This window comes from Melampsora larici-populina (assembly GCF_000204055.1).
Source record: "Melampsora larici-populina 98AG31 unplaced genomic scaffold MELLAscaffold_54, whole genome shotgun sequence".
Classification (NCBI taxonomy): Eukaryota; Fungi; Basidiomycota; class Pucciniomycetes; order Pucciniales; family Melampsoraceae; genus Melampsora; species Melampsora laricis-populina.
In genome coordinates, this window is record NW_006768818.1 from 27,211 (window position 1) to 42,898 (window position 15,688).

The 15,688-nt window shown below is 43.5% G+C and overlaps 3 protein-coding genes across 3 annotated transcripts; 2 read left to right on the forward strand and 1 right to left on the reverse strand.

The window, feature by feature from the left end:
* Positions 1 to 1,155: 1,155 nt before the first annotated feature.
* On the forward strand, positions 1,156 to 4,267 carry MELLADRAFT_92930 (uncharacterized protein; the record flags this gene model as incomplete). Its single annotated transcript, XM_007415794.1, has 16 exons — positions 1,156 to 1,222; positions 1,291 to 1,395; positions 1,462 to 1,590; positions 1,718 to 1,791; positions 2,032 to 2,055; positions 2,140 to 2,200; positions 2,282 to 2,309; positions 2,427 to 2,551; positions 2,658 to 2,758; positions 2,817 to 2,970; positions 3,066 to 3,121; positions 3,193 to 3,475; positions 3,537 to 3,653; positions 3,712 to 3,816; positions 3,885 to 4,097; positions 4,155 to 4,267. 16 exons carry the CDS (start codon positions 1,156 to 1,158, stop codon positions 4,265 to 4,267), a joined length of 1,755 nt encoding a protein of 584 aa, XP_007415856.1.
* A 725-nt stretch (positions 4,268 to 4,992) lies between these two features.
* Positions 4,993 to 5,692, forward strand: MELLADRAFT_111469 (uncharacterized protein; the record flags this gene model as incomplete). The annotated part of the gene is made up of 2 exons (XM_007415795.1): positions 4,993 to 5,380; positions 5,637 to 5,692. 2 exons carry the CDS (start codon positions 4,993 to 4,995, stop codon positions 5,690 to 5,692), a joined length of 444 nt encoding a protein of 147 aa, XP_007415857.1.
* A 7,926-nt stretch (positions 5,693 to 13,618) lies between these two features.
* On the reverse strand, positions 13,619 to 14,758 carry MELLADRAFT_111471 (uncharacterized protein; the record flags this gene model as incomplete). Its single annotated transcript, XM_007415888.1, has 3 exons — positions 13,619 to 13,786; positions 13,874 to 13,903; positions 13,937 to 14,758. The coding sequence occupies 3 exons, from the start codon at positions 14,756 to 14,758 to the stop codon at positions 13,619 to 13,621; spliced, it is 1,020 nt and encodes a 339-aa protein (XP_007415950.1).
* Positions 14,759 to 15,688: the final 930 nt, after the last annotated feature.

The window sequence follows — 15,688 nt, forward strand, 5'->3', positions numbered from 1 at the left end:
CGAGGTAACGGCAAGGGCAAAGCTGGGGTTTGATGCATGTAACGTTGAAAGACATTAGCAGCGCAAGCCAAAGGAGGAGCCGATGCTGTGTCGGTTGTTTGCCTGACCTGTGCTTTTTCTTCCAGCAGCGAAAGCACTAGCTTCTGGAGTGTTAGGTTTTCATTTGACACCCTTTCCAGTTTCTCATTTTGAAGCTTCATAGCCTCTAGTTGTTGTCGTAAATAGTCGACAGAATCCTCACTTCCGGGACTTGGCTCGTGTGACTTGTCCGCCATCGTCTCCGACGTTAGGTCAAACGTTGGACGAGCTACAATTGCTGTTTCTGTTTGTAAGTGCACCGGTGGATGAGGCGTCTTTGCAGTGGGGTTTTGTTCAAGCAGTTTTTTAAAATGAAGATCAATAATTGTTGATTCCGATTGCAAGGGTGAAATTGACGGGGGTGAAAGAGGTAGTCTGGTCAATTCCGCCGTGTTAGTTTCACACGTATCGGTGGATGCGTAAAGAACTCGGTCCGTAGGTGCTGGTGATCCAGAAACAAACGCCTCTGTCCTCCAGGAGTAGTTCGGAGGGCGAGGTGCCGCAGGCAACTCAATATCACTACGCCAAACTTAATATTTACCAACCGGTTTAGAAAAGTAGTGAGATATATAACCCGCCTGTTAGGTATGTGTTACATAAGGGTGATAAATAAAATATAGACAGCGGGTTATATGTCAGAGTCAATAACCTGTCATACTGTAGTCATGTTTGTAATCACTATCAATACTCTCTGGTTGTTGTTGATTTGTTTTGGTGTAGTTATGTATCTCAATTTCGAATTCCTTCAATCTTTCCTCGTCTTTTCAATCCAAACAGCCCTGTCAAGATTTGAACCTGGACCAACTCTTGTAAAATGCTTACGTACAGTCTACACCATCATACGTATGAGTTTTTATGTGGGCCGCTGTGAGTCAGTTATGAAGATCACTTGAAGCGCGTTGTTCAATGCATGGATGTAGGGCTATCTCATGCAGATGAAGGTGCTTTGTCTTCCAACCTTTTCTTTTTTGTCACATATTTAATTCTGAATCCCATTATACCAAGCACTTTTCTTTGACTTCAACATCTATTCCGTCTACTTCCAATCAAAGAAACCCAATCGATACCGTTGCAAGTATGCCTCAAAGCGGAGGACCGGTTGAACAAGATGTTCCCAAACCAAATCTAGATCACGAAAAGAAAGGTAAGCACTCTTCGAATGTGTCACTCTGGATAATCAGCCTGACCTTTTGATAATCAATCTTATTGTAGATGAGACATTCGAAGCACGCCTCGCTCGGATTCAAGCTTCATTTCTTTGTGTCCGGACCAAATTTGCGGCTTTGTGCCAAAGAGTCGAACAAAAAGGAAACAATGGTAATTGTTTTCTATCTTGATTGCCCACAGCTACATCAGAGCTAACTATAATCCTTGTTTTTATAGTGAACGAAAATGACCTCCTTGAAGTGAGGGCCACAAAGGATGAACTTGGCAAGCTGGATCGGGAGATGGACACTTTGAAGAATGAAGTGGCTGCTAGTGTCATGAGGACTGGGGAGTACCCTATCAACCGTGTGATCACACTAATTAATTAGTTTAAATAAGTTTTTGTAACCTGAATGCCGGATACCTGTTATCTATATATAAAGAAATGTATCAACTAAACAGTTGGTTACACATAGCCTCATTCTGTTCTGAGCGAACCTCAACCTCCCCAGCGAACAATTCAATCGAGGTCATTATATACAAGCTTATACAATACATATGTATGTAGTATGTATCTCATTTCGATTATTCTTCTTTTAAATGACTTTATTATAACTATTATAACCCTTTCATTATCATTTGACATCATTCGAATACTTCAATTTTCATTCAGGAAGATCAAGATTCGACCATCTAGTTGATTACATGTCCATATCAACAGACTTATAACTTGAATCATGGACTCGGATGATTCGAAACTCGTGACTTGTCAGGCTGTTTGTTATACGGCTTAATCATTGTTCGTAGTGGGGTTCTCTCAAGCGAGTTAAGGTAAGTCAACCTTCTATTGTTTTCTTTATAATCGTCAAAATATTCTTTTTACTGATTGCCCTTTCAATCTTCTGATCACTATAGTTTCAGAACGACCTCTTAATTACAATGCTATACGATTCCTTGGATACGATTAATCTCAAGTGTGAGTGTCTACTACATACCTTTGTCGAATCATATACTTATCTCAAGCTGACTTCGGTTCTCGTTTTGATCGTATATATAGATTGGGTCCGCGTGAACTTTCAATTTTGGTCCATACTCCTCAACCTCATCTCATTTTTCCTTCCATCCGATTCCTACGTCCTGTCTGTTTTTTTCTCCTCAATCAATCGACTCTAATTTTGAACCCGAATGATGATGGACCCAAGCAGTCGTGGTATGAGCAAGCAGATTATGCTTGATTGGTTACGTATTAACCATCCTCAGGTACCCATCAAGTGCGGATCCACCAAAACCGAAGTTGCTAAGATAGTGCGTGAGGTGCAACCCCAATGTGAGTTTATGTATTTCCTTCTGACACACCGGGTTATAAATTATGGTCAGTGGCTAATGAATATCTCTTGGCTCGTGACATCATGTTTCTCTTCCTGATCACCCAGATTTCCCAGATCCTGCAAGTGATACTCCTGCTATCGATCCAACTGCCGGCACTTTCTCTCCCGGCAGCTTGATCAGTTCCGTCTCTAGTATTCCTTTACCTGTAAGTCGTGTCACTCACATAACTATGGATCAAAAGCTAACCCATGGCCTGTTTTAAGCCCGAGGACAAGCCCAGTGTCCCCCTCACTCCTTCGATAACTTTTTCTCCTCCACCTCCGCGCTCGGAGACAGTGGCCAAAATTGGCGCCCAAAAGAAGAGATCTGCGACCAACGAGCTTGATCATGAACGTCTTTTCAAGCGCTCAGAACCAGGTGATCATCCAAGCTCTGCTACCTCGCTTTGGCTTAATCGTTATCAAACTAGTGACTGACCAGATCATATCTAAACCTGATCATGATCTATATAGGGCATTCAATCACCAGTATACCGGAGGAATCATCGCTACTCAAGAAAGAAAAGCGCGTGAGTCATACCTATCTGTATATCACATGCCCAGTTTTACTCAAATCGTCCCCATTTTATTTGGATACTAGCATTCCAAATCTGGGAAGTTGCAACGTCACATGCTCAATGGGGTGTCTCACAACCGAACAAATCAAGGAAAAGTGGTCTCAAAGTCCGATCCTGTCGCTGTTGGAATTCAGGCATCTGAAAGCCCTCAAAATCGCATGCCGCCACTGATTGACACATCAAAAAAAGCGGTTTCAAAGTCTATCCCAACCGCTGTCGAACCTCAGGTCTCAAAAAATCACACGAACGACATTCCGCCACTCATCGACTTATCAGAGACCAACTGGATGGACACACCAAATCCAGGTAGGTGAATGACATCTCAACTCTACTAACAATGAACCAATCAGTATTTCTATTTTCATAGTTGTCGGACAGGACATTCCACCCATCGAAATCCCACTTCAATTCGTGTCTGGTAAGACTTGCAACAAAAGGTCTGGTGTAGATGTCTTTCAAGAAGAAAGAAACAGGGCGCAGCAAAGTGCGTGGACTCTACTTCCTGAAAGCAGAATTCTTCTTTTGACTTTGTTTTTAATCAGTTCGGGAGCTTGAGGAAGCAGTGGAGCATCTCAGATTGAAACTGGAGATGAATGAGAAGTCTGACTTAACCGTTTTGGCTGACGAGATGCGGCGAGACGAAGAAGGTATGTACACTCAATTACGTGAATAATCATGTGTTCTGTCCTGACATTTGACATCTTCTATGATGCAGTCCGCTTGCTACAGGTGTGTGTTAAACAGCTCGAACAAAAAGTGGGAGATTTTGAATCTCTGGAAGCTACTGTCACCAACCTTCAATCTGAAGTAACCCACCTCCGCAAAGATTTAACTGCGGCAGCGGAAGATATCCGAGGGCATGAAGATGTAATTGCAAGGTTGATTAGTATGGATGATGGGGATGAGCTTAGCTCGGCCGCGGGCTCCAGTATGAGCTCACAGCTTATCTGAGATATTTTATTGTATGACCAAATCAAGGTTGAAGGTGCAGCTGGTCTGATCACCTTTGAAATTCCACAAAAGATTGTACTTCACTTGGCGCCTTTAATTCAGGGTCGTGATAGTATATATTTAATGATTGCGTTGTCACAGTTGTAATTGGTATTCACTCCAATGTAACAACATATCTAAACCACGCGAGATAAGTCCCAATCTGTACTGCATACATATATGTTCTATCATATTAATGACTGTCTTTGATATATCTTGAAACATTATAATCGGGAGGCTTGTGCCTATATATGCATGAGTAAGACGATGTCGATCAACTCAGCCTGAGGGGACTTGAGACAATCATTAATTGAGAATCATGGAGGAACACAATTATGATATCAGATGTTCCACTACTATATAATAATATGCGTGTATTCCATTGTACAGATTTTCAGATTGAAAGTAGTTTTCAGATCAAAATCAATTTGATATATGTGGTTTGACCCTCAAAAATTGTCGATCATTAGAAAGAAGGATATATTCTTCTGGTTCCTTCAGATTTTCAGTTCAATCACAATCATCTTTTGCCCGATGAACAACATTCAATTACACCAAGCTGATGACTAGGGCATGGTGTTATCAGTTTGTAAAAGACGGCTTTGATGTCAAACTTCTGGGGGCCGTCTGAGAGAACTCTACCTTATAATGAGGTCACTTTTGGCTATCTATTCGCATCCTTTCGTCTAACTCCCATCATCATATTGGTATTAGATTAGATCACTTTATTAAATCAAAGCGGCACAATTTCATTTTATATCTTCTATAACAAACATTCTACAAATCAATCAAAATCACTTACTTTTTAAAAGTTTCTCTCGTATCATATCAATATGTCTGCTGAACCAGAACATCCTACTGGACTCTTTAACCCAGGACACGCTGATGTTGCGGACCTCCCACCACCAGTGCATATCTACACCATACCTCTTAATCTTCGTTACCTTGTTACTCTTGACTTGCGCGTGCTTCAACAGCGAATTACCACCGCAGATGATCTACGTGAATTCCTCAAGTGCTTCTATCACACGATCCCCCACCTTCGCCATGCTACTAAGCCTGAACTTATCGGCTGCTTCATGTATTACATCCTTCCGATCCTTCAAGCACCCAAAGTCTACGATGAAGCGCGCGGTATCATATACAGCTTCGATGTCCCCTTTCAGATCGAGCTTGCACCTGAACCCGTGGCCGGTAACGCTGGTAATGATGGTCACAACGGTGCGGCTGACACTGACACTGCTTAGACAAGGGGTGAGTGCGTTCAATCTTTGATATCTGTGTTGTAATTTAGGAAGACAAATCTAGCTATAGTATTCTGACTAGGGTCTCATGTATATCTTCCGTATTATAGGTGGATGTTTGGGCGTGCAAAGGTGTTCATGAGAAGTCTTAAGGTTCCCAGCAAGTTAGTATATTCTTTGAAGGTACCTGAAAGTGATTATAATTGACAATGTTGATTCGTATCTATGCTTAGGTGTGGCTACGCTTTTCGACACATCCAAAGATAACATTGATATCACCGTGACCTGATTGTGCGGCTTTCCTACGCAAGCAAGTCCGGTCCAGCATCAACCGAGTAGTCATTTAAACATAAACCCATTGTTTCTCGCCATTATCATACTTTCAATTCCAAATGTGTCCTGTATCTCTACATACTTTATCAGATGAATACCTACAATGGTTACGGAGGAGATGATAAAGAAGGGTATAGGCAAGTGTTATTGTGCAAGTTATTTGTTGCTCGCTTGTCAGAACCCCAAGTCTGCGTATCCCCGTGAGAACATAGTTCCGATTGAGTCATTTTTCAATAACTGAGCCCTTTGATGGATGAGTCAGATGTGTTACAACAAGTTCACATAGTGACCACCTCCCGAAATCATTCCCTTCAGACACCCGATCATGTGTGTTATAAAGCACGGGTGCTCCCCAATTTCCTATCGCACCTTTGTGATCGGATTTTGTTGTGAAAAGTTTCAAACTCAACGTTTTATCTCCCAGGCTGGTCCTGTGTAATCTCTTTTTTTCAATTCGGCTGGACCACATTTTCCTCTTTCTCTCAGATCAATTCACCCCAATAGCACAAACACAAGAGTATTCTCGTACAATCAGACTCATTCACTTTGCAAGATGAAACCCCAAAAATCGAACAAAAGAGGCAATGGAGCAATTTCGGAAACTACCAATGATGAAGGTATGATATCTTTTTCACTTCCTCAAGACATCCCCACGGCATCTTTGTATTCTGATTGTCTCATCATACTCTAAGAAACGCGAGTCCCGTCGCACCAGGCGAGTGCTGAGCAGTCCTTGGGCAACGTTGGCGTTAAAATTGGACCGAAGACCACTCGGAACCGACTTTTGGACCTGCTCGATCACCATGTGACACGGAAGAAGTTGCGATTCGAAAAACAGCGAAACAAAACAATACGCAGCGTTCACTCGGTGCGTGGAAAGGGCCGACGCGATCAGACAGACGCTCCTAGCTCCCCTGCGCTTCAGGTGCAAGAACCCCCTGGTCCAGCTGTCGAAGCAACTTCGGAACCAACAATTGAAGCGACTTCGGTATCAAATGTCGACTTCTCTGTCTTCAATGATTTTCAACTTGCGGAGCTCCTTAAAACAGTGGGAGTTGATACTCGTGCGCTGGACAGGGCAACCCTCATTGACCAGTGCAACAGCTACCGTGATTTAAGTTAGTGTAATATATAGCACATCCTCTCCAAATCGACTTTCGATTGATGAACAGCTTCTGGATTTGAAAACAGTTCTTATTCCCGATCATTTTTCGGGGGATGTCCCTGGGGTGAGCCAACTGGGTCTGCAGTCAACTTCGGAATTCACAATGCAAGTGCCATTACGCGGGGGTCAATCTTCCCCTACTTCAGCCAATGAACTTACACTAGGCTCAGTCAATAACTCGGGGTCCCGAGGGGAAGAATCCACGGGTGTGAGTGCAATTCCAAAGGTTGGTGAGCAGCGTAGCAGTTCCGCTGTGGCAGATTTGACTTCAAAGGCGGGTTCATCTTACAAGAAGCCAAGCCTTCAATCAGATGACGCGGACATGGAAAGCAAAGAAGAAGGAACTCCCGGTGAGTCCATTCAGTAGACCTGATTCATTTTTGATAATATAATATCTCATTATGTAAAATGTTTTACCTCTTTTATAAAAGAAACCGCCGATCGAATCAAAGCCCAAGTTCCAAGGCGTAGGACACTTAGGAAGTCTGCTGTCACGGTCAACTCTTTACCTGCTTCGTCTGCCGTGCCCTCCACTCAATCTTCCAAGAAAACTTCTACCCCTAAAGCTCCCTCAAAACCTGCCACATCCAAACCTGGTTCGCAGACGCGCAGTACGGCTTCACTCAAAGGAAAGGCGGTTGAACGAGAGGGTATACCTGACCCGGAGACTCCATCAAACAGTAAGTCTTGCGTCTCGGGGATTGTATCATATCTATGAAGACTCATGTATGTGTTTACTTCTGCACTAGATGCGAAAACTTTGAGCAAGAGCACACGCACTCGTAAATCAATCAAAGGGTCCGGCAAAGTCACAGACAATGCACACACTCTTGGCACTTCTCCAATACTCGATCAACCAACTTGTCCACTGGAATCGACTTCCCAAACGCCAATCTCTTCTACATCAACGACTATGACATCAACTCCTGTATTTCCAAGCTTAGAACAAGGCCGATTGTCTTTCCCACGAGACAAGGAGATTCCATTAAATAGTAAGTCTTGCGTCCCAGGGATTGTCTCATATCTATGAAGAATCATGTATGGTTTCACTTCGGCACTAGATGCAAATACTCCGAGCAAGAGCACGCGCACTTGTAAATCAATCGAAGGCTCCGACAAAGCCAAAGAGAATGCAAACACTGTTGGCACATCTCCAACACTCGATCAATCAACTTTTACACTGGAATCGACTTCCCAAATACCAATCTCTTCTTCATCAACCAGTATGAGATCAACTCCTTTCTTTCCAAGCTTAGAACAAGGCCGATTATCTTTCCCACGTCCCAACCCCACTTTGAGACCGTCTCCTCTGAATTCAGGAAAAGGCAAATCTCGCAAGATCCCTTCGGAAAGCGAGTGGGAGCCTGGTGGCGCATCAGATCAAGAATCAGACTCACATGGAGCTTCCAAAACTTGCCCGAATCCTCAACAATCTCAACACCACGCACAGAATACTTGTGGCTCATCTCAGCAACCTCCCTCGCCACCTTCGCCTCAAATACCTTCAACCAACGACTGGACAATTGCAGATCTACGAAAGAAGGCGGCAGAGGACTCAATCTTGATCCGGAACCTTCAAAATCAGATACGAGCGCTAAATAACAAGGTTGACAGTTTGACCAATGACTTCGGACATCTGTCACGAACAGTGTGTAGTATGAAAAAAGGTGAAGTTGAAGAAAAGAAGAAGACACGCGGTGGCCGGGCTGCTGTAAGTAATTTTGATGTGGCTGCTTCTGTCATCACTTCAACATACAGAGCTAACTTTGATCTCACGTCTAGTCAAATATGCGATTTCACATTGATACACTCTTGGGACAAAATCCTAATGACACTGAATTGCCTCCACCAGCTAACGAGGAGGAAAAGTCTTCTTGGATGTGCACAGTCGACATATCCAGGATGGATGTCGATGCTGGCACCTCATCTCAAACTCAACACCAGGCCAACCACGATCCTCACTTTCCGTACCCAAATGGACCAGGCCATATCAATTCAACTCCGCAACAGTTGGCCGTGATGTGGCGGATGATGAGATCCGTTGGGGTCTCATCTTTCCGACCAGATTTTGCGGAGTCCCCGAATTCCAAGGACAATCAGTGGCTCTGGGATCTTTCATTGAAAATATTTTACAAGCTGGTCGAGTGTGGAGAATATACAGGGGTCTCATTAGCACCCGACAATGCTACACAAATCAAGAAATGTCTCAGTACTTACGTGGGCTCTCTGTCAAAAAGGTAAGCTATGAATTCAATGCTCCCATTCTGCTTCAAACTAATTACCTCTTGAAATGACTAGGTATCGACAGCAAAGCTGGGATGATCAGCGGAAAAAAAAGATCACCGATGAAACCCGACGAAAGGCTAGAATGAGGCATGTAAGCCTCCTTTTCAAAATTACCTACTGTGGTTTGATAGCGACATCTGACATGATTACATTACTTCAATAGCTGAGGTCTTTGCGAGATGAGATAGTGCTATCAAAAGAGGAACTTTTTTGTCTTTCCAAGATTGTTGAAGTAGCCTGTAGTGACGACGAGACTGACCTTGAGGCTGAATCACCTACAAAAACACTGCGTCCTGCTGTTCCATGTCGAATCCGCAAGCTTGCCTGGCGCAGTGAAGATTTGGAGAAGGTATTCATTGCTTTAGATTTTTACAAATCCGAACTTACCTCAAGCATTCCAAAGAATACGCATGGTCGACCACCCCGACCACGTCTGCGCACAGCTGATGCGCCTTGCAGTCCTATCACCCCACCCAGTCGACTTCCAATTGACTGCTACGATTCAGAGTGGCTTGCAAATTTATCACCTTACGAACTCAGTACTTTAGAAATTAACAAAACCCCTATCTTACCACGTGTAATTCCAACTGTTAATTCTCTTGTATAATGTATTACATTTATAGCTCATTTGTGGATCATTGGGACCTTAAGGAGATGTAAATCTTTTTGAATTCCTCACTTCTTATACAGAGTATTGCATATATACATCTACTTCAAACACTGATGTCAACACATGTGATACAAAAATGAGTATCATTTATATAGCGCATTACAAATACTTCACTTGTAGTGTATTGCAATGCAGGAGTACATACCTTCCAAACTGGTACCTGTTCTGACTATCTTTCCATGGAGACTAAGGCCACTGTTGCAACTTTCAATTCCTTATGAATTTCCCCCGGCCTATACATCATCCACGAACAATGTGTCACCACATCATTTATACTAATGATCTGGTCCTCTGTGGGCCCCCAAGCACGGATATTGAATTGTACATCGCGTGTTTCAAGATTTGTGAAGGGATTGTATGAAGCTGGTGGTAAGTGAGGAAAACGTTGAACATGCACCCATGTATCACAGATATTTTGTGAAGGGTTTGGCGCCCGGCGGTGCGTAAATATCGAGAATATCCTGCCAAATTCAGTCACCTCTTCATTATCAGGCGAGCGAGATTTAAAGATGATGAAGCTATTTTTTGGGCTTTGTGTGAATGTCGAGTATGCCACATCATCGTGCACAAATTGTTTGAAGAAATGTGCTTGAGCTGGAACTACTGCAGAACCCATTGCCTCTTCTTTCGAGAGCAAACACCAATCTTCTGCGAGCATCCAAACGCACTTATCTTTACTTATCGTATTCAAATGTGTTAGAAGTAGGTTCAACACCTGTTTGTCAAGCGCTTGCCGGGTAGAGTTTGATAATGGCTTAGATTCGGATGGCACTGGATCGTAGATTTTTCGGAGTCTTTGCTTGTACGGTTTCAGGGGTTCAGGTAACTTTTCATCATCCATGAGGGCAGCCAAGTTTCCCGCCCGACAGTAGTTATTCAAAAACGTGACTTCAAGCTCGCCTGCGAGATTTTTATATGAACAGCGTTGTTAGTTTTAATCAAGTGAGTTTTCACATCAAAGAGAGTTGCTTACCGACATGGTTATTGTGACACGATTTGAGGATACTGCCCATAAGCCTCTCAAACGGAAAGGACCACCACGCTCGTACTGGTCCAAACCGTTCAAGACATTCGGCCAAGTGAATTGCCATATGGTGATTTGGCGCAAGGCCACAGTGGCTAAACAGCGCTAGGGAACCTTCGAGATAATCTTGGACATGTACTCGGTATCTGTCAATTTGTGCTTTTGAGATGGATCTCTTGAGAGCTAAGTTAACAAATGAAACAAGATCACAGAAATTTTTGAGCAACGAGAGTTTTATTTGATCGCTTCCGGCCCATAACGGTATAAGAATTAAAGGCAGCTGGATGGAGAAAACGTTTCTCCACTCATCGGCCTTCAGTTTTCCAAATGACGCCTTTCCTACTACAGGTATTGCGCGTTTGATCCAAGATGGGATCTGCACTCTGGGCAGCAACTGATTTATTGTTTGAAGCATAGTAGCATCGATGACAATCTCTTCTGGTGGTGGAGCTTCCCACACACCGTTCCATCCAGCATTAGAAAGGGGATCAAAATTGGCATCACTTTCTGAAGTATTACTGTTGAGACTCTCTTCCTGCTCAAGGTCTTCGCTCTCATTGATATTTTCATATTCCTTTGCGTAGTCTTTGGGTGGTAGTGGGTCTGAGTGTTCGGCCAAAAGTTGTAGAAGTTCTGAAGTCGAGACTGGTTGATTAATGTCTTCTTCATTCTTGACATCTTGCATAGACCAGAATCGTCGCAGATGCCACGATAAAAGACCCAATAGCAGATTATGCATTGAGTCTACTACGTGAAAGTCCACAATGTTCCAGTACTCAAGTTCAACAAGTACTGAATAACGGACACCGTGCGTTTTGAAAATTTGTTTACGCTCCTCAATAGTTTTGGCGTCACGAGCTTTGTAAGCCCATGCATTGTGCTCCTCTTTAGTACGATAATCCCATGTTTCGGAGTCCAAGTTCTCAATGTTTTTCTTGATGATATGACAGTATGAGCAGAAGAAAGTGGCGCTAGCACTTGGAAATCCCAGAGAACGTCGTAAAGCAGGTATGTCGGCTATGAAAGGCATAAGCGCAGCCTTCACAAGTCGACCATGTGGGAAAGAGTGTGTTTGAGAGAGTTGAATCCCAGGGCTCCATAGCTTTTGAAGCTGCGTCACAACTGGACGTAAGATCCAGTTCATTTGCTCAAGAGCTGGCTCTCGAGGACCAGGTGCAATTCCTACTAAAAATATGTTCTCGGGCCAATGTCGAAGTTCAATTGGGAGAGTCAGACAAACCAGAACGATGAAAGTGATCGAAACATGGTGGCCACTTGTTTTGTTTCCAAATGGATTAATAGCATCCACAAACATTCCAAAAACCAGGTTACCGCTAGTAGCCGTAAATTGTTTCCCATCAGAATCTTTGAATTCCTTCCAGACTCTTGACTGATGGATATCGGAGATGGTATCTTCCTCATTATAAGGTTTTCTAGACTCGCAAAGTGACTCGTCGAGCTGATCCTCAATATGTGGTCGGGAGAATAAACGTGCAATCCAATTACATAGATCTTGCACCGCATACTTCCTGATAGCTATCTTCTTGCCTCTCACAAACTTCGAAAGCGGACCAAGACATGTCGTTTCAGAAAGATCCGGTTCGAAGTCCTCCACAGCGCCACTCCTTATATCAGTATTTGAATCAGGCAAGTCTGGAGGACCTCCTGGGATGGTAGCCACTTGATGACTACAAACATCTGGTGCTCCATCAAGCGGGTACATTGCAAAGCACTTCGTACAGCAATTCATAAATATAAGGGTTGGGTCGATATTTAGCCACCCAATCGCAGTGGCTAGAGTTTTTGGAATCCGGTTCAAAAACCTGACTTCGGACGCAGAGATCTCGCCAGCAGACTGTTTAGGCACAAGGCCTACAGTCATTGACAGCTCAATAGTGATGCGTTGGACATCCATAAGCCACAAGGCTGTTCGAATAGACAGATTGTCGAAAATGCTCATGATTGTGCTGGAGAGTGCGACATGGAGCAGAAGGGGACTGATGTGTTTCAAGTCAAAAGTATAAAAACGATCTATGAAAGGATGTGTCAGTGTCATGACACCATCATAGCTGAGGGTCCACTTCAAGGAGGTGAAAGAGCGTGAAAAATCACTTACCACAATCATATGTGAGTGAACTAGTTGCCTTCTCAGTACGCGAATGATCGGATGAGCCTTCTTTGGAGGAGGACTCTTGAGGATGAACGTCTCTTGCTGGAATCGTTGTCGTGGGCGGGATATGTAGTTGTGCCAAGGATGCGATCAAATCCTCAGGAGTGCTAGTTTGATGAGGTTCAGAGTTCCTTCTAATTGCTTGCTCGCGTCGATCAGCAAGTGCGTGAGCAGCGCGAGTAGCAGGCAAGACCTCAACTCCACGTTGAGGCTGTCCGCGAGCATCGGTGATATGTCCTAGGTAGCATTGATGCGCCTTGCACAGACAGACAACACGGTGTGTATCTTTCTTGTTCTTTGAAGAAGACATTGAGTTACAGTACGGTATAGCTATTGAGACGAACACAGATTGTAAGAAGAGCTTGTTTTTTTGTTGGCTTAATGAAGTTTTTGGTGTAAAAGAAAATGAGAAATACAACAGCCGTGTCACACAATATCAGCAAAGCAAGAAGAGATTTGAAAACAAGACAATTCCGGTGCGGAGACAAATTTTAGAGTAGGTATGTGAGCGCGTTGTAGAGGGAAGATACATGATTTGATATAGATTTGGAACAGATCCTGCTGCATCTAAGCTGCATCTAAGACTACAGTAGCTACAACTACAAAAACACCGTCCCTACCACATACCGTTTCATGAAGAGATTGACCATGTGTTTTTTGAAACATAAGAAGATGAAACCTCGGGTGCATACTGAAAGCATCTACGCATTTGCACCAACCAATGATTCGATTGACCTATAAAGCAAAGATTAGAATTGAGATGTACATTAAGGAGAAGTCTTGGCATGCAACGGCAGAAGATAGAGAACTGTGGTTACGTACTTGTGTTTCACTACACACGTTGCGACAAAACTAAGAAATGATCGAGTAATGGAACCCGCGGACTAAAGTACCAGGATCCAGTTTCACCCCGTGAACAAAGTGCATGTAACAATTGACTAGAACTTTGTGAGTCATTGGGATGGTATGTACAAAGACGGTTGGCGCGTGGCACTGAATGGCCAATCGAAGATCTTCCATGTCTTGATTCTCGACCGCATTAGGTTTGATGAGGTGAGGCTTCCGGATGGTACCAATTTCACCTGGAAGAACTAGATCCTTGTCAACGTGCTGCTTATAGAGTACAAGCAAACCATCACGCCGAGCTGCCGCTGGTATGTGTATGCTTGGAACTTTGCGTTTGATAGCCTCGGTCAGCATCTTGCGCGTGGTTTTGCGTGCCAAAGGGTTGAAGTCGGTGTTAGGATCATCGTCGGTATCCATGGGAGCAGAAGGTTGCCTAGTCAAGAAAGGGAGGAGACGGGGGAGTAACTTCTCCTTGAATGCTGCATTGAGCTCCGGTTTGCGGTGGGATGGACGACTGGAGGTTGCAGGGTCGAAGTGTAGTAAAATTCGATAGAACAGAACCTTTGTGATTTTGTTATACTTTTCTTCGTAGTTGGGGTCGAGAAAGACACGAAGATCAGCTGGAAGCGACTGTATCAATGACAATAGGGCAACATCTTGTGTGAAGCCGGTAGGCGGCGGGGGAAGTGTATGCGATGGAGTTAGTCCAATGGGTTGTGATGGAGCTGCCACCGAGGCATGCGTAGCTGACGAGGTTTGACCTGGCAGGACTTGCTTGATATTCGGATCGGTGGTGCTTGATGGGCTAGTAGGGGAGTTTGGGCCCTGGCCGCTGTTCTTACGAGGCTTGGATTTAGTCATTCTGATTGATGGAGTTCTGATTGGAAAAGGAATATCCAGCAATCAGAGGGTGGGCAATAGTAAACAATCTAGATATAATGTGTAGCCGAGAAGACGCGTATAGGAATGAATTTTGATAATAAATAAACAAAACAATCACCTGATCTTGCGCCAGCAGACAGAAACGAAGTGATGAGTTCAGGGAAATTGATTGATGAGATTGTTGAGGCCAGGCTGAAGTGGAAGGTCGAGATCACTTGGGCAGAACAGACTGTAACAGGATTAATCCGATAGATCTATATATACGATCAAAACGAGAACCGAAGTCAGCTTGAGATAAGTATATGATTCGACAAAGGTATGTAGCACCGTGTCCGGGTAGTGTTCGCTCGTCGACGAGCGCGCACGACTTCCCTTTCTGCCTCAAAGGGAGTTGGTGTGCGCTCGTCGACTAGCAAAGCCTACACAGACACGGTGTAGTAGACACTCACGCTTGAGATTAATCGTATCCAAGGAATCGTATAGCATTGTAATTAAGAGGTCGTTCTGAAACTATAGTGATCAGAAGATTGAAAGGGCAATCAGTAAAAAGAGTATTTTGACGATTATAAAGAAAACAATAGAAGGTTGACTTACCTTAACTCGCTTGAGAGAACCCCACTACGAACAATGATTAAGCCGTATAACAAACAGCCTGACAAGTCACGAGTTTCGAATCATCCGAGTCCACAATTCAAGTTATAAGTCTGTTGATATGGACATGTAATCAACTAGATGGTCGAATCTTGATCTTCCTGAATGAAAATTGAAGTATTCGAATGATGTCAAATGATAATGAAAGGGTTATAATAGTTATAATAAAGTCATTTAAAAGAAGAATAATCGAAATGAGATACATACTACATACATATGTATGTAATTAAATATGTACAAAGGATATGAAAAAGACAC